Raw genomic sequence first — 18,557 nt, 5'->3', positions numbered from 1 at the left:
GTAAAAGGATATACAATTAACAGAGTAGCAGCAGCTTGTATGTGAGTGGGTGTGCATGTGTGTCGAGTCAGTATAAATTAATGTGCATATTTTAAAAAATATATTTCATCTTTATTTAACCAGGTAGGACAGTTGAGAACAAGTTCTCATTTACAACTGCGACCTGGCCAACTGTCAATGTATGCGTGAAGGGCTGTAGGAAGTCAGGTGCAGGAGAGCAGATATTTGTTAGCAAACTGGAGCCTTTTATTTGGCGAACCAAAAGCACACTGCACAAACGAACACAAATACAAATACGGGTTGAACATAACCCAGCCCAACCAGCCTAACGTGCGCATACATGGAAAATGGATCGGCAATGGCGAGAAGACCGGCGACGTCGACCGCCGAACACCGCCCGAACAAGGAGAGGCATCGACTTCGGCAGAAGTCGTGACACCAAGATAAAGCAAAGCAGTGCAACACAAACAACAACACAGAGTTACACATGGAATAAACAAACATACAGTCAATAATAAAATAGAAAAAAGTATATATACAGTGTGTGCAAATAAGGGAGGTAAGGCAATAAATAGGCCATAGTGGCAAAATAATTACAATATAGCAATTAAACACTGGAGTGATAGATATGCAGAAGATGAGTATGCAAGTAGAGATACTGGGGTGCAAAGGAGCAAAATAAATAACAGTATGGGGATGAGGTAGTTGGATGGGCTATTTACAGATGGGCTATGTACAGGTGCAGTGATCTGTGAGCTGCTCTGACAGCTGGTGCTTAAAGTTAGATGTGATATTAGGTGTATGAGTGTGTGTGTCGAGTCAGTATAAATGAATGCATATTGTGTGTGTGTGTGTGTGTGTGTGTGTGTGTGTGTGTGTGTGTGTGTGTGTGTGTGTGTGTGTGTGTGTGTGTGTGTGTGTGTGTGTGTGTGTGTGTGTGTGTGTGTGTGCATAGAGACAGTGCAAAAATAAAAGGTAAATAAAGATACAAGGTTAACTCAAGCCTTCCTACCACACCGCCTGATGAAGATGTTCTGGATGGCAGGGAGCTCGCCCCCAGTGATATACTGGGGTGTCCGCACCACCCTCTGTAGCGGCATGCGATCGAGGGCGGTGCTATTGCCATACCAGGCAGCGATGCATCCATGCTCTCAATGGTGAAGCTGTAGAACTTTTTGAGAATTTGTTTCAACCTCCTGAGGGGGAGAGGTGCTGTCAAGGCTTTATGATTTGGACACGGAGGAACTTGAAGCTCTCGTGCTGGCCCCCCTGACGTTGAGGGAGAGGTGGTTGACAGCAGTGTGGAGAGCAATTGAGATTGTGTCCTCTATGGATTTATTGAGGCGGTATGCAAATTGGAGTTGGTCTCGGGTGTCTGGAATGGTGGAATTAATGTTTGCCATAACCAGCCTCTCAAAGCACTTCATGATTACAGAAGTGAGCACTACAGGGCGGTAGTCATTGTGGCATGAAGCCACAATGGTCACAGGAATGATGGTGGTCACCTTACAGACTGGGACAAGGAGAGGTTGAAAATTACTGTGAATATGCCTGCCAGCTGTTCTGCGCATGCTCTGAGAACACGCCCTGGAATACTGTCAGGTCCCCTGTGGCCTTTCGGGTGTTGACCTGATTAAAGACCTTTCTCACATCGGCCTTGGAGGTCAAGATCACCCAATCCTCTGGGTTCGGTGACGGCTCTCACACCCGGCACGATGTTGTTGTTGTCAAAGCGTGGATAAAATGCATTGAGTTCGTCTGGTAGAGAGGCATCGGTGGGAAGATCACGGTTGGGTCTTTCTTTGCAATCCGTCATGGACTGTAGCCCCTGCCACATGCGTCGGATCCTGTGTAGTATGATTACACCTTATTCCTATATTGTCCTTTTGCTCGTTTGATGACGGTGCGGAGGTCATAGCGGGACTTCTTGCACTTATTCCTGTCCTCGGCCGTAGCCTCAGGGTTGTCTACGATAGCTCTGTGTGTGGTAGCCCTGTCCTTTAGTTTAGTTCCAACCTCTGTGTTAATTCAGGGCTTTTAATTGGGGGAACCAGCGAATCCTCACCGTGGGGACAACGTCGACGATATATTTTCTAATAAAGCTGATGACAGAGGTGGTTAGTTTGTCAGTGTTAGCGGCGTAGTCTCAAAACACATTCCAATCAGCGCTAGCAAAGCAGTCCTATATCATAATTTCTGATTCTGGTGACCATTTCTCAATGGAGCGAGTCACAGCTACTTCTTGTTTGAGTTTCTGCTTGTAAACAGGAAGCAGGAGTGCGGAGTCATGATATGATTTGCAGAGGGAGGGCCTTGTATGCTTGCTTGTGGGTAGACTTTATCACCCCTAGAGGCATTAGAGACGGGTTGATGGAAGTTGGGCACCACGTGTCTTAGTGACCCAGAATTAAAATCGCCGGCAACCAGAAAGGCAGCCTCTGGATGTTAGTTTTCTTGCTTGTTTATATCCTTGTTAAGTTTGTTAAGTGCCAGCTTGTTATTTTTCTTGTCCTGATGTGGAATGTATACAACAGTCACAATAACTGCTGAAAACTCCCTCGGGAGGTAGAAGGGTCGGCATTTGACCTTCAGGTATTCTAAGACGGGTGAACAGTTGGTCGACACTTCCAACGCGCTGGAGTTAGGACACCAATTAGTGTTGATGTAGAGGCAAACCCTTCCCCCCCTCGATTTCCCTGACTCCACTGTCCTGTTCGCCCGGTGAATGGAGAATCCATCGAGTTGGATAGCAATGGGGGGCATCTTGTCCGAGAGCCAAAAATAAAAGTACTTTTATGAAACAAATAAAAATAAAAAATGTGTGTCATTGATGACTTTTCAAAATGTCTCTCTCGTTCTGTCCTCAGAGCTCACTCCAATGGTTCCATCCGACGAGGCTTCAAGAGTGACGGCAGCGAGGCAGTGACCATGAGGAGTGGTCTGGGGGTCAACCTGAAGGATGTGACAGTATTTAATAGAGGGCGGGAGAAAGGTTGAGGTTTCAACTTAATGCTCCTTATTGATTCTCACCCATCATCAGTAGCATTGTTAAATGCATTGTTGAAAATCAACTGGGAGCCATCTAGTACAAGGGAAAGATAAACCGTAGCTATAGGCAGTGCATGTACAATAGAAAAGTGATGTTATATCACACCAGAACTTCTAGTTCTGGCACTACACTAAACAATTAACTTCATAACCATTAAATTAATGAGGGTAAAGTAATCTTAGTTAGAATATGCCTTGAACACAGTGTTTGTGTCTGCCAACCCAGGTACCAACCCATGTGCCAGTAGCAATGGGGGCTGTCAGCAGCTCTGCTTCCACCTGGGCAGTGGGCGTAGGACCTGTTCCTGTGCCCATGGCCACCTGGCTGAGGACGGCTTTGCCTGCGAGCGATATGAAGGCTATCTGCTTTACTCTGAGAGGACCATACTGAAGAGCGTCCACCTCTCAGACGAGAGCGACCTCAACTCGCCCGTCCAGCCCTTCGAGAGGCCCACCTACTTCAAAAACATCATAGCACTGACCTTTGATTACCGCCAGAAAACCGCAGGAGGGACCAATCGCATCTTCTTCAGCGACATTCATTTTGGGAATATCCAGATGATTAATGACGACTGGACAGGACGATCAATCATAGCCAAAAGTTAGTACTGCTTTACTTTTTATGTTTTGATTTGATGATTTTGAGTTTGTTTATTTATAAGTGCCTGCATATATACACTGCTCAAAAAAATAAAGGGAACACTTAAACAACACAATGTAACTCCAAGTCAATCACACTTCTGTGAAATCAAACTGTCCACTTAGGAAGCAACACTGATTGACAATACATTTCACATGCTGTTGTGCAAATGGAATAGAAAAAAGGTGGAAATTATAGGCAATTAGCAAGACACCCCCAATAAAGGAGTGGTTCTGCAGGTGGTGACCACAGACCACTTCTCAGTTCCTATGCTTCCTGGCTGATGTTTTGGTCACTTTTGAATGCTGGCGGTGCTTTCACTCTAGTGGTAGCATGAGATGGAGTCTACAACCCACACAAGTGGCTCAGGTAGTGCAGCTCATCCAGGATGGTACATCAATGCGAGCTGTGGCAAGAAGGTTTGCTGTGTCTGTCAGCGTAGTGTCCAGAGCATGGAGGCGGTACCAGGAGACAGGCCAGTACATCAGGAGACGTGGAGGAGGCCGTAGGAGGGCGACAACCCAGCAGCAGGACCGCTACCTCCGCCTTTGTGCAAGGAGGAGCACTGCCAGAGCCCTGCAAAATGACCTCCAGCAGGCCACAAATGTGCAAGTGGACAGTTTGATTTCACAGAAGTGTGATTGACTTGGAGTTACATTGTGTTGTTTAAGTCTTCCCTTTATTTTTTTGAGCAGTGTACATTTATGCCTGACAGAATAAATCGTTCATGTTTTATTATTTTACTATATTTTACTTTCTAGTACATCCATTCATTTATTTTCCTCTAAACCTTGATCCCGTTGTAATGCTGGGTGCTAAGTCAATGAAATAACCTACGATGTGAAATGAGGGTCTGCAGCCAGCCTCTCCTGCCTCTTAGCAGCCATTTGTGAAAAGCTATTTGTGGAGAATATAGTGGCTGGGTCCTAGGATGTGTGGCTTCAATGCATACTACATCAAGTATACAGATGTAGGATCTTAATTTGATCACCCTGTTGCAAAATAACTTTCCTGCAATGCAGAACATTTCAAACCTTTAGTGTATTTGAGGTTTAAAATGCTTCTGAAGTTTGTAATATCCACTTAGAAATGTCGGACTTGATGTTCCCTTATAAAAACAAATATCAATCCCTACAAAAATGTCCATGAATTACAATCCACGTAATAATTCACATGTCCTGTTGCTGCATGATTATTTTCCTGCTGTAGCAAACTGGCGCAAATTAAGATCCTACATCTGTAGAGCATTGTAATGGCCACCTCTATTTTTCTTTCCCTAAATGCGAACAGTTTAACTATCAAATAAGACGCTTAAGATGAGGGAGTTTTTTAGGTCTTACTATTGATGCAGAAAGTTACCCAGCTCTCATTTTCACCACATTTTGACCAAAACAGAAATATGTGGCCTGAGAGAGTGATACAGTATATTCACCACTCTGGGCAGCAAAGCAGCATTTGCAGCATTCGCAATAGGATTAGCTAGCAATGGGTATCAGTATTGCAAGGAACAGCGTCTGCATAAAATAAGCTTAAGTATTTAGGGATTAAGGAAGTTTATAGGACACATGGGGGCTTGTGAAATTGACATCTAACAAAGATAAATTCTAAATATCTCTATTTGGCTTGAATTTAATAAATACATATAGAATGTGAAACACATAACACATGGACCTTTTATAGCCTGCTAGTCAGTCAGTCATTCTAGATGGCAGGAGGAGAGCCAGCAGAGCCGTTGCGTCTGTTCTCCCTGTCAATCTTTGCTAGATAAGCTGAGTGGAGGCAGATGAGCAGGGAAAGCCTCTGTTCTGCACTGTTAGCATCTTTTGCCCCTTTCTGAAGTCTCCTCTGAGCTCATGTCACTCACTCACCCCTCACACTCTGGAAGAACAGCATCACCACTCACACTCTGGGAGAACAGCATCACCACTCACACTCTGGGAGAACAGCATCACCACTCACACTCTGGGAGAACAGCAGGAGTCCACTGATCCATATCCTCATGTTCTACTGTTGGCAAAATTGACAGAGACAGATGGGATGACTGGAAATATACTTTTTTGTTATTTTGGCTTTGACCAAGAGGAGCAATTATCATTTTGAAAAGAAGCACTGACATATAAAGAGAAAAGGCTATGTGGCTGGCAAATGTCAAGTTGGTGTATGTGTTTGATATCCTTCTTTGCACCTCTTTGTGTAATTGGTAGACCTCAATCCATGCCTAGCCTGTTCACGTGCAGAGTTGGAGTGATTTATTTAGCGCTGAAACATCCATTGCCTTTACTTTAGCTTAGCTTGTTATAGGGTTGTCCTCGAGTAAAGAAAATCTTGGTTGACCGAAAGTCGTCTCTTCTTTCGACCAATCGATTGGTTTACATTTTAAAACGTGTATTTTTTTCATATAAAGATACACCCTATGTGTTTGAATAAAATCAACTATATATGCATTGAGCTTGTCTGATGCTTTAAGGGCACTGTTAGATCAAATCAGACACAAATGACTCAAGAGGGAGACAGAGATCAAGATAACCAGAAGAAGAAAAAACGTAACCTGTCCCGAGCATCCTCCTCCACTCCTACTGGATTTCGCAGATTCTACCGTTACACTCCTGAAGTTACCTGTAATAGGCTACACGTGGAGTCTGCAACCTTTCTCATGTGGAATGCCAATTTATCTTACCATTTCTACCGATTTGTGTGCCAGTTATGGTTTGCACATTGTCGTGGAACAGTTTCATTTAAAATCATTGTCATGGGGTTAATCAAAATTCTATCCAAATCCAAATGAAAATGATACAAACCTAAAGAGTAACTTCTATTTCCATTGCCAACTATGTAAAAAATAGTTTATAAAGCCAACAAATAAAAACATTGCAGCCTGTAGGTAGAAAATATCCTGATAAAAATATCTTAAAAGTCACATTGGCTACATATGGCCTGTCTGCAATGAACTTGAAACATTGTATCAACTATTAACTTGGGCCCGAAGCTCATGCTAGCAAACTTGCAACATTGTCTAAAATATTCTGGGCCCTCAGAGTTTCCCGAGTCAATGTGCTTGGGACAGACACAGCTGTAGGCTATTTGTGCAAGCGATAAGAAGTAATCAGATAGGCCCTATTTTATGACGTTTCCACTGGATCAGAGCATTATATTTTTCTCTTTCACGCTGAGTGGCTGTCGAAGGGGGGAGAGCTGGATAAAAAATGGTTTAATACATTGAGAAACTTTTGTCATTCTCAATGGATGTAAAAACAGACTTTGATTGCTTGCTGTTTGAGGTGAAGAAAACATTACTTTGAGAATCTCAACAGCTCATTAGTGGTGGTGCATTAAGCCAATCAGAAAAACTATCAGATACCCAAATGGGCACATTTATATGCATTTATATACGCACAGGCCAGGTAGCCTATAGGCCTACTTCAATGCTTAATCAGGTGCTCATCCTTACTCAACATTGCCAGGAGTGCTCTAAACAAAAGACATTGACTAAATTGACAAAACTCGTAAATGGAATAAATAAACCAAAACTTGTTTCTCACAAGTGTTGCATAGGTTGTGCGCTCTTCAAACAGCGCGTCCACTCCGACAATGAGAACGGTAAAAGACTGTAATAATAATATATTAAATGCATGAACAGAAATTAGTGTTACCAAACATTATTAAGTATAGGGATTAACGGTAAGTGTACTACTGGTGATATATGTAATGGTGAATTGATAGACACTAACAATCAAACGCAAACAATTCACACAATGAAGTTACGAAGCAATGAATGTGCACAAATTGGTGGGAGAGTGCGCATTCTGGAGAGAGACATGCATTGTGCAGCCACACTCCCCTTTTTCTTGGACTGTGCCATCCCAGCAGCCTCTGCAATGGATTAATCTCGGCCTCCACAATGGATTAGTTCACTGAGATGTGCGCAAATAAGACAGGTGTCTTGTGTGCCATAATATATATATATATATTTGCCACTTCTCGACTACAAAAAATCTTGGTCGACCAACACCCTATCGACCAAACAATCGACCAGTCGACTAATTAGGGTCAGCCCTAGCTTGTTAACTCACTGTTCATAGTTGATTGGATTCAGGACTCTGGTTAATCGACTAAACAATGTTATCAGAATCAGACTGTCCACCCTCTCCCTTTCCGTATACCCTCTTCATTTACACTCCTCTCCTTCCCTCTCCTCTCCCTTTCCTCTACCCTCTTCTCTATCCTCCTCTCCTCCTTCCTCTCCACAAAGTTCTACTGCGTACCCTGTCATTGAAGAAGGGTGAAGATGTTAATCATCCATATTTCCATAATGAAGCTCCACGTCCCCCATTAATTACTCCCTGGCCTCTCCAACGATTTCCGGCAAACCAAGCTGTCAGACGCCTTTTATTGCGAACAATTAATTAGCAATCGGGCTGACTCAGATAGTGCCTTAAGTATTCTGTATGTATGGTTTATGGCTCATAGAAAGCATCGGATTCAGTCCGTGTCTCCAGAATTGACGACCTGTTCACCATTAAGATCAATTAAGCACTCACTCCACAGCAGATTGTAGAGTATACAGTATGTTCCATTGAGTTGGAGTTCTAGGATATAATTCAGGTGGTAATGTTTCATCCAAGATCTTCACTAATGGTTCAGTGAATATGTTAGATATCTTTGTGCAAAGCAAGGACAGAAATATGTGTGTTTTCCCTACTAGGACAAGCATGTTGTTTATGTTTGTCCTAATCTTGTCCACCAGCCGGCTGTCTCTGTCGAACCATCTGGTTTCAAAGCGCCTCAGAAAGAGACTTGAATGGAGGTTGTGACAAGAGCGGACAAAACAACCGCTGATTTTAATTGGGTGATCTCTCAGTTCATCACCATCCAGCGCAACCTTAGAACCCCCCCCCCCACCACCCTGCATTTTGGACTTCAAAGCTTGAGTACAAGCGATTTAAACAAGGAAGTGGGTTTGGAAAAAATCTGAAAACTTAGAAATAGTTTTCACACAAACTTTATATGCCCAGATTTAAACAGGATCAATCGGGCTTCCCAAAAAATTATATGGTCAATGTGATCGAACATTTATTTAAAGTGTCGATTTTCGCAATTTTTCAAAGTCCCATCTAATACAGCTGTAGCAGGCTTGCTCCATCTCTCACCTAGATTTTAAGCCGCACCCCTTTCAAGTCCCACTGTTGCACAGTGTCAACACGCTCTATATGCCATAGCAATTGAGCCTGGTGGGGCGAGGTTATGGTTGTACTAGTACTCTGATGCAACCCTACCCTTTCATGCCAAGCACATACGGTTTGCCGTGTCTATTTGGTCACTATTGAATTGCCATGTATTTATCCCTGCTCACTAAGTTAACAGTAGAAACTACAATGAATGAGAGACCTGGAATATGTAAGCTTAATATTTTTTCTGTGACCTCTATTACCAATCAATATATGAACAGCAACGGTTTGCATCAGAGACTACCCCTGTGCTGTATATGCTTACATTGGTATTCATGGTTTTTAGTTTACTTCATATTTTCCTGGAATTAAGTTTGTTTGGACTTGTCAATATCTTGTCAACTGTGTGAGTGCCATCAGATGTATTACGGGTTGATTAATGTCTTGTATATTCCATTTAAGTATTTAGAATGAACTGGATGGATTTGTTAGTACAAAACGAGGTTATATCCTGTGTGCAGCAGTTACAATGAATTCAACCTTGTGGCTGTAATTCCCTGCACCACAAATGAAAGAAGCATGGTGGTGTGCATGTTAACATATCGGAGCGGTTTCCCAGACACAGATTAAGCCTAGTTGTAGAATGAAAAGAGTTTTCGATGGAGGTTCTCCATTGAGTTTGTTTTTTTACTCCAAGACTAGGCTTAATCTGTGTCTGGGAAACCGTCCCTTCATGTCTAGACTAGGACTGTTGCGGTGACCATATTACCTCCACACCGGCACTCATTAGTCGTGACCGCAGTAAAATTCCACACGACAGTTGAGTCACACTAAGCTCCTCTTATGCACTCTGGACATGTGTTGGTAGTACCCAACTCACTAACGACGATCAGGTCGCTAATGGCCTGGTACTCAGGGCTCCATTGTCCCTCTAACCACTCTGACATCAATGGAAATGCATTCGAAAATCACATCAAACACTTATCATCAAAACAGTATCATGCTTTTAAAACTCACCTCAATGTGATTTATCAATTTTAAGAAAGAAGTTCAACAACAGGTTGAAACTGAGTGGAAAACATGGTCCTTGTGCCTAACATAACGAAATGGACTGCGCTTTCTAAAATGATGATTAATTCAAAACACCCATACACATATTAGACCTTATGCATACACATAGGCCTATATATGAATATATAAAAACCCTAATTAAATAATGATTGTGCCATTATACAATACATAGCCTACTGCATATTACGCATGGCAGAAGAAAAAAAGTAAGATGTCTTTGGTACATAATTGGTCTAGCCTATACTCCAAAATTTAACAAATTCTACTAATCACCTTTGAGTGTGGACGCTATTATTGTGCATACTGGAGAGACTGGTTACCTTATGCTACCCTCCAAACTTTCCTTCCATGATTCTGGGAGAGAACTAGGCGTTGCTGTTGGTTCATTCATTGTGTAGGGCGGCTTACAGAGTTAGCCTACAATTATAGTCCATTTTGTATTTGATTTTGAATAGCCTATTAATAGGGATTTTTAAAAATATTTTCATAATTAATAGGCTGACTGACACATTACCTTTAGCTCCAGAATATCTCACCACTGTGAGTTTCCCATCTCCTCCTCTCTCTCATCCATTCCTTTCTCAAGCACGCAGAGAGAGGGGCTGTCAACAGTTTATTTAAATATGTTTGGTTGTGAAAACAAGCTGCTATCGATGTTCCCGGACAGATTTCACTTGGTTTCCCAAATTAAGCACCGGGTTGGAGAGCCCATGGCATACAGAGTTTGTGCAGAATATCACCTGTTGCGCAGTGAGAGGGTGCATGCTCCTCAAACAGTGGCTGATGCATGGAGTGAAATAACTGGAATAGCCTACCTGGAATGATGGAAAAACGAACCGGAGGGAGGCTATTTGAGTGTGTAAGGATGACATGTGTTTTTTCCCCTGCCTGTAATTGATAATGGGCCATTATCAATTACAGGCATGTGACAAATAAAATTTGATTTGATTTGATAAATTGAAACCAATTTAGCATATTAGTAAAGAAAATGTGAAATTTAAAATAGTCTGATGGAAAACATGATCACTTGATGATGTGCATTCTGTGGCAGGGAACAGAGTGTAAGCTTTTTTTTGCTACTTTCTCAAATCATAATTAGCCTATAGTTGCATCGTGTGTTTATGTTTCGATTTATAAGACATTCTAAGGTTTGTGTCATTCACACCTAAAGGGAATGACACAAATTATCACTTTTACGCTCAACATAGCCACTTCATATGCGTATTCGCTCCAGAATGGGAAAAAATATAATTTATATTTTATTCAGCTAAGTTCAATTATATTCTTCTGACTATAAAATCATAAAATATAAAATAAAGTAATGGCACAGGACTTGTAAGCATATTTTGTCTGCTAAATGAACAAGCCTACAGCCGATGTCATGGTGAATAGCCAGATAACATACAGTAGGACAACTCATATTGTGTTCTTCTGAAATACATTTTCTTCATATCATAATGTTTCTTTAGAACTGCCTAAAATAAACAATGGATTAGTTGTGATGTTGTATATTAATGTGATTTATTAGCTTTTTTAAATGTAGATATTCCAAAGGTAAGCATCAGCTGCTTGTATGCGTGGATGCCTGGAGATGCTAAACATGCTAAAAGTGTCCATATTAATTAACTGTCAATTACTGTGAGACCAGCAGGCTTTTTCCACGAAAATAACAGGCTGACAAAATATCATGACTGCCACAGCCCTTGTCTAGACATCATTGACTTTGTTCCCCCTGAGGTGGATTCAGTTCTGTCCACCTTTATCAATGGAGTCAAAGCACTGCATTACCCGTTGACTTAATGCCATGTCCATTACATGTAAGTATTTCAAATGAACTAGTGGAGGCTGGATGATTAGATGATGGTGGTGATGTCCTTGTCTGTGTCCCCCCAGATGTGGGTTCAGTGGAGGGGTTGGCATACCACCGTGCCTGGGACACTCTGTACTGGACCAGCTCTACCACCTCCAGCATCACCAGGCACAGTGTGGACCAGAGCCGGCCCGGGACCTTCAGCAGACAGGCTGTGGTCACACTCTCTGAAGACGACCACCCCCATGTCCTCGCCCTGGACGAGTGCCAAAAGTATGTAGTTCTAGTTCTACTAAGTCTCCCGATAGCCTGGTCCCAGATGTGTTTGTGTTGTCTTGCCAACTGCCATGTTCAGTGTCGCAACATGGGAGTTGGCAAGACATCACAAACACTTCTGTAACCAGGCTAGTCTCTTGTTTTTAATGATGTCAGAATTTGTGTGGAGCACAAATGTAGTTCATTAGCTACTACTTCAGATGCAGTATGTCATTATATGCCTGAAGCTATGTTTGTACAGTATATGCTCAACAGATATATAACATATACAGTGGGGAGAACAAGTATTTGATACACTGACAATTTTGCAGGTTTTCCTACTTACAAAGCATGTAGAGGTCTGTAATTGTTATCATAGGTACACTTCAACTGTGAGAGAAGGAATCTAAAACAAAAATCCAGAAAATCACATTGTATGATTTTTAAGTAATTAATTTGCATTTTATTGCATGACATAAGTATTTGATACATCAGAAAAGCAGAACTGAATATTTGGTACAGAAACCTTAGTTTGCAATTACAGAGATCATACGTTTCCTGTAGTTCTTGACCAGGTTTGCACACACTGCAGCAGGGATTTTGGCCCACTCCTCCATACAGACCTTCTCCAGATCCTTCAGGTTTCGGGGCTGTCGCTGGGCAATACGGACTTTCGGCTCCCTCCAAAGATTTTCTATTGGGTTCAGGTCTGGAGACTGGCTAGGCCACTCCAGGACCTTGAGATGCTTCTTACGGAGCCACTCCTTAGTTGCCCTGGCTGTGTGTTTCGGGTCGTTGTCATGCTGGAAGACCCAGCCACGACCCATCTTCAATGCTCTTACTGAGGGAAGGAGGTTGTTGGTCAAGATCTCGCGATACATGGCCCCATCCATCCTCCCCTCAATACGGTGCAGTCGTCCTGTCCCCTTTGCAGAAAAGCATCCCCAAAGAATGATGTTTCCACCTCCATGCTTCACAGTTGGGATGAGGTTCTTGGGGTTGTACTCATCCTTCTATTCCTCCAAACACGGCGAGTGGAGTTTAGAGCAAAAAGCTCTATTTTTGTCTCATCAGACCACATGACCTTCTCCCATTCCTCCTCTGGATCATCCAGATGGTCATTGGCAAACTTCAGATGGGCCTGGACATGCGCTGGCTTGAGCAGGGGGACCTTGCGTGCGCTGCAGGATTTTAATCCATGACGGCGTAGTGTGTTACTAATGGTTTTCTTTGAGACTGTGGTCCCAGCTCTCTTCAGGTCATTGACCAGGTCCTGCCGTGTAGTTCTGGGCTGATCCCTCACATTCCTCATGATCATTGATGCCCCACGAGGTGAGATCTTGCATGGAGCCCCAGACCGAGGGTGATTGACCGTCATCTTGAACTTCTTCCATTTTCTAATAATTGTGCCAACAGTTGTTGCCTTCTCACCAAGCTGCTTGGCTATTGTCCTGTAGCCCATCCCAGCCTTGTACAGGTCTACAATTTATCCCTGATGTCCTTACACAGCTCTCTGGTCTTGGCCATTGTGGAGAGGTTGGAGTCTGTTTGATTGAGTGTGTGGACAGGTGTCTTTTATACAGGTAACGAGTTCAAACAGGTGCAGTTAATACAGGTAATGAGTGGAGAACAGGAGGGCTTCTTAAAGAAAAACTAACAGGTCTGTGAGAGCCGGAATTCTTACTGGTTGGTAGGTGATCAAATACTTATGTCATGCAATAAAATGCAAATTAATTACTTAAAAATCATACAATGTGATTTTCTGGATTTTTGTTTTAGATTCCGTCTCTCACAGTTGAAGTGTACCTATGATAAAAATGACAGACCTCTACATGCTTTGTAAGTAGGAAAACCTGCAAAATCGGCAGTGTATCAAATACTTGTTCTCCCCACTGTATACAGTTTGGTAGCATTAAAACACAAGACATGCCTCCTTGGACAAAGTGAATTGTCTTGCTGTCTAAAGACAATTCTGTCCAACGAATGTCACCTCTTGAACGGATCTCAGTGGGTTTAATTTTGTTAGAGCAATCAGTAGAATGTTATATGAGAGATATGCATCCAGCTCTGTAGGGAAGATTGGATCCCTACGGTGTAGTGAAGGCGAGACATTTAATTGGTTTGACACACTCACATTTGAAGAAATAATGCCTGTAGTGCTTTCCCAATAACAAACTAATGTTCCTGTTATATCCTTTAAGATATAAAAGTATGTCTCAAACTATAGTAATTATGCATGCCAAGGAGGTTTTCACAGAACACTGACCCAGAGTTCACAAATGAATTTGACCTGAGTGGGTATGCATGCAGTATGCAATTTGGCATTTTCACTACAGAATGCTGCTAATTTAAATGTAACCTAATATGATAAATTAGCACTCTCTGACATAGTATTCTAACTAGCCCCTATGAATTCAAGACTTTCAATGCTGTAAACATTGTCTACTATAGGGAGGGTCCACCATAACCACATATAGGCCTATCTCTATTTTGCTCAACTTCAAAAGTATACATTGTTCATCTTTGATCAATACAATACAATACCTGGCAGTTTGATGAGGATATAATCCCTCTACTTTCTCTTCTAAGAAGTGAATATGTAGCTGCTGTACACTGTAATACAATTCACATATTCCTTTAATTTTGCAGAACCTACTTCCTAAGCAGATAGATTGGGATCTTCCCTTTATTTACAATCCCACACAATTATAATTTTCCGTATTCTTAGTAGTCCCCTCAAAGAAATATGAATACCAATTCCATTCAGCATTCATTGATGCTAAACTGTTTTTTATTAAATGCAGCACCAACCTTATTAGAGATGGGAGCTGCAGTAGCTCCTGCAAGGCGACACTAACAAAGCCGACAGAGACAACATGAGGAGCAGATGACAGGTCATGCAAGCCATCGTGAGCTATGGGATCACGACCAGATAGAGCCATAGGCAATTTAAAACAGCTGCCTATGAATAATTCTCACAGCTATTAGTGTTTATTTTCCCCTACGAAGAAAGCCAAGGAGCTTGACAAGTTTCAATTGCAGTCCTATTAAAGCCATCATACACTCCCCTAATTCAATTTCAAAGAGCATATATTTGTTTTGTCCTCTTCACTGAGGGGGGTATAAAGATGTCTGAGGGGAAATGTGCATATAGAGAGAGATTGCATCTGGGTTATCTGTTTGCAGTGAAGGTGGAAATTGCTTTTAAGACTTGAGATAAAAAAACTTGTAAACATAACTGTTATTATCTGTCTCTCCTGTTTCCAGTCAACGGACTCCTTTAAAACTGTTTCTCAAATCTCCATCTAGTTAATAGTAGGTTTTTAAATGTTTATTTCAGCCTGATGTTCTGGACTAACTGGAATGAGCAGCGTCCCAGTATTATGAGGTCCACCCTGGCAGGAAACAACATGAAAGTGATCGTCAGCACTGACATTCTCACTCCTAACGGACTCACCATCGACCACAAAGCTGAGAAGCTCTACTTCTCTGATGGAAGTCTAGGGAAGATAGAGAGGTGTGATTACGATGGCTTACACAGATATGTGAGTATGACTGACATGAGGATTCTCTATGTATGCCACTCTAAATGCAACCACAGTTACACTATGTTACTGTGTTAGACTTTGGGCCGGATTACAAATAATTTTCAATGGAGATTATCCATTAAGCATGCTTTTTAGTCCAGGACTAGGTTTAATCTGTCGTTAAAACCTAAGGGCTCAACTAATGTCATACCTAGTTGATGTCATTAACACATTCTAATGATGCAAGACACTCTGCAGTTCGTTTGACTTGGGCAGCACACAAGACCACAGAATTTGAGCATATTCATTCAATCTCACTTTCTTCACTAAGGACCAAAAGTATAGGTAGTTCAAAAAGGCAATTACTTCTTGTTGAACCAACATGTGTTCTGACGTTGTCACTCTCCATAGCTTTCTATGGAGGAGAGAAATTATATTTGAAACATGGTAGACACAAAGGCAATGGTTCTCTGCTGAAATGTCAGTGTTATGCCCCCTTAAGCTGAAATGGGACACATTTTCTACCCGCTACATTATCTTCCATTCCTATTGAGCCTGATGGTGTTTCAGCCGTCATACAAGGGATGGCTTCTGTAATACCTCTCAGCATTCTTTTCATATATTATATCTCAAAAGACAGAGTCAATGGTTTACTTAGTTATAGAAGTAATTTCCCTTCAAATTGTAAAGGAAAGGACCAGTCTCATTTTATCTGTGAGAGGTTGCTTGCATAATATATATTCATAGTGGTGAAAATTCTGAATATGTACTGTATCCTTCTGTATCCCCGGCATGTAAGGGATTACAATAGAATGTGGCTCTCCTCTTTGCCGACGGATTTCAATTTGTGCTTGACACGACCTCTGTGACCGAGGACTTTGGCCCATCTCAATTAGTTACCCATACGTTTGCCAAAGCAGGGTCGTGCGGCTCAAAAGTCACACCGTTTGGGTTCCCGCGTGCCCCGCCTGCGGTCTCTCTCATGCTAATGAAGGCTCACACAGAAAAGCCCTGTGGGGGCGAGCCAATCACTCTCCCTATTAGAATGTGAAAATTAAACAGAGCTAACGGGTTATCAACAAAGCAGCGGTGAGACACCCCGGGTGGAGAGAGGTGGGGAGACAGAGGGAGAGAGAGAGGGGGTTGGGAGAGAGAGACCGAGCGAGAGTTGGCTAGAGTGGGACTTCCTGACATTATGTGTGATGATGTGGGGGCCGTGCAGGGCGGTATGTGGGCGGGGTGGTGCAGAGTGGTACTGTATGGCAGAAGGTCCACAGAGGGACTCCATGGCTCCTGCAGCTCAGGGATCTGGAAGTGTCATTGCTGCCTGACAGCCTAACACTGTGACTGTGTGACACCCCCTCTCCCCCTCCCTCTGCTCTGACAGACATGAGATGAACACAGAGTACAACAAAGAGCTAAAAAGGCCCACTTGCCTTCCTCACTCCAGTGTGCCATTTTAAGTGGAGCCGTCGTGTCATTAACCATGCTGCCAAAAGTCCAGAGCGCCCGCTGGAGTATGTGATGGGGATAAGATGTCAACACATTAAGGCAGTGAAAATATGACCTTTTAAGTGTGAACAGACTGAATACTAATTGAGAACTGGTTCTTAAGGGTGGTTATTATGTTATATGATCACTGAATATGATCTTCAAGATTTATGCGATCCCAAATCCCAAAATTAGAGTGTGGCATGATATGATCTTCACACTACAATTACATTGTATGACAATTACTTGTGAAGTCTTATATACATTGACATACTTATGCTTATACTTAGGGCTGATCCAACTCGAGGTGTCATAAAAAAAAAAAAAATCACATGACCCTCCACCTGGTACTATAAACAAAGAAATCACCCCATCCACCCTCATAAAATGTACAAAAAAAGGATGATTACCACCATAAATAAAAATAACTGTGGCAACCCTGCATTCATAAACGTGCATGTGGACTTGACCACTTCAGCATGGTTATGTGGCAGGGCTACGGGCCAGAAGGTAAAGGGTTTGCCGACCACCACGGACGAGCTCAATCTCACTGCCTGTCTTATTACACTACGATCAGAGCCGGCTACAGGCAATGATTAGCTAGGGGGAAATCAGATTTTCAACATTTTGATGCTTTTTATTTATTATTATTATAAAATTATATAAAATATATGCAACAATTTTCCACCAACAGGTTTCTGTACCAATGCACCACACACAACCAATAAGCATAACTGCATACCGATTACCGACTTCGAGCTTCATTGTGGTTTGCATTTTCAACACCACAATCAAATAGAGTATGTCAGTCTCGACCAATAGAAAATACATTCCTCCGTACTCAGTATCAAAGGCTTGGCTGGACAATCTCCGAATGTCATTAAACCTTTTGGGTGTTTTATAACAGATGTCTCTTTCCATTCTCGAATAGCCTGTGAACAGTTTGGATGCTGGAGTGGAGGAGCATGTGCAGGTAGCCTACAGGAGACTTTTGAAGTTTATGCACTGGTTTTGTTTATGTCACACATGAAAGGTCACACATTTTAAAAGTTAAATGACATACACTACCGTTCAAAAGTTTGGGGTCACCTACAAATTTCCTTGTTTTTGAAAAAAGCTACAAAAAATTGTCCATTAAAATAAAATAGTTCAGAAATACAGTGTAGACATTGTTAATGTTGTAAATGACTATTGTAGCTGGACACGGCAGATTTTTTATGGAATATCTACATAGGCGTACAGAGGCCCATTATCACAACTATCACTCCTGTGTTCCAATGACGCGTTGTGTTAGCTAATTCAAGTTTATAATTTTAAAAGGCTAATTGATCATTAGAAAACCCTTTTGAAATTATGTTAGCACAGCTGTTGTCCTGATTTAAAGAAGCAATAAAACTGGAGTACTTTAGACTAGTTGAGTATCTGGAGCATCAGCATTTGTGGGTTTGATTACAGGCTAAAAATGTCCAGAAACATTCTTGGCCAGAAACTTTCTTCTGAAACTTGTCAGTCTATTCTTGTTCTGATAAATGAAGGCTTTTCCATGAGAG

At 42.0% G+C, this 18,557-nt stretch overlaps 1 protein-coding gene across 1 annotated transcript in view; it reads left to right on the top strand.

The window, feature by feature from the left end:
* Positions 1–18,557, top strand: part of LOC139538915 (low-density lipoprotein receptor-related protein 1B-like) — a 555,698-nt gene that overhangs the window by 404,534 nt on the left and 132,607 nt on the right. Inside the window, exons 39-42 of the mRNA XM_071341488.1 lie at positions 2,868–2,992; positions 3,275–3,649; positions 11,818–12,007; positions 15,330–15,534. Of these exons, the coding sequence (XP_071197589.1) occupies positions 2,868–2,992; positions 3,275–3,649; positions 11,818–12,007; positions 15,330–15,534 (895 nt within the window). The remainder of the gene's footprint in view (positions 1–2,867; positions 2,993–3,274; positions 3,650–11,817; positions 12,008–15,329; positions 15,535–18,557) is intronic.

Source organism: Salvelinus alpinus, chromosome 14, assembly GCF_045679555.1.
Source record: "Salvelinus alpinus chromosome 14, SLU_Salpinus.1, whole genome shotgun sequence".
In the NCBI taxonomy this organism is placed as follows: domain Eukaryota; kingdom Metazoa; phylum Chordata; class Actinopteri; order Salmoniformes; family Salmonidae; genus Salvelinus; species Salvelinus alpinus.
The sequence above is the reverse complement of the archived record's forward strand: the minus strand, read 5'-3'. Positions and strand labels throughout refer to the sequence as shown.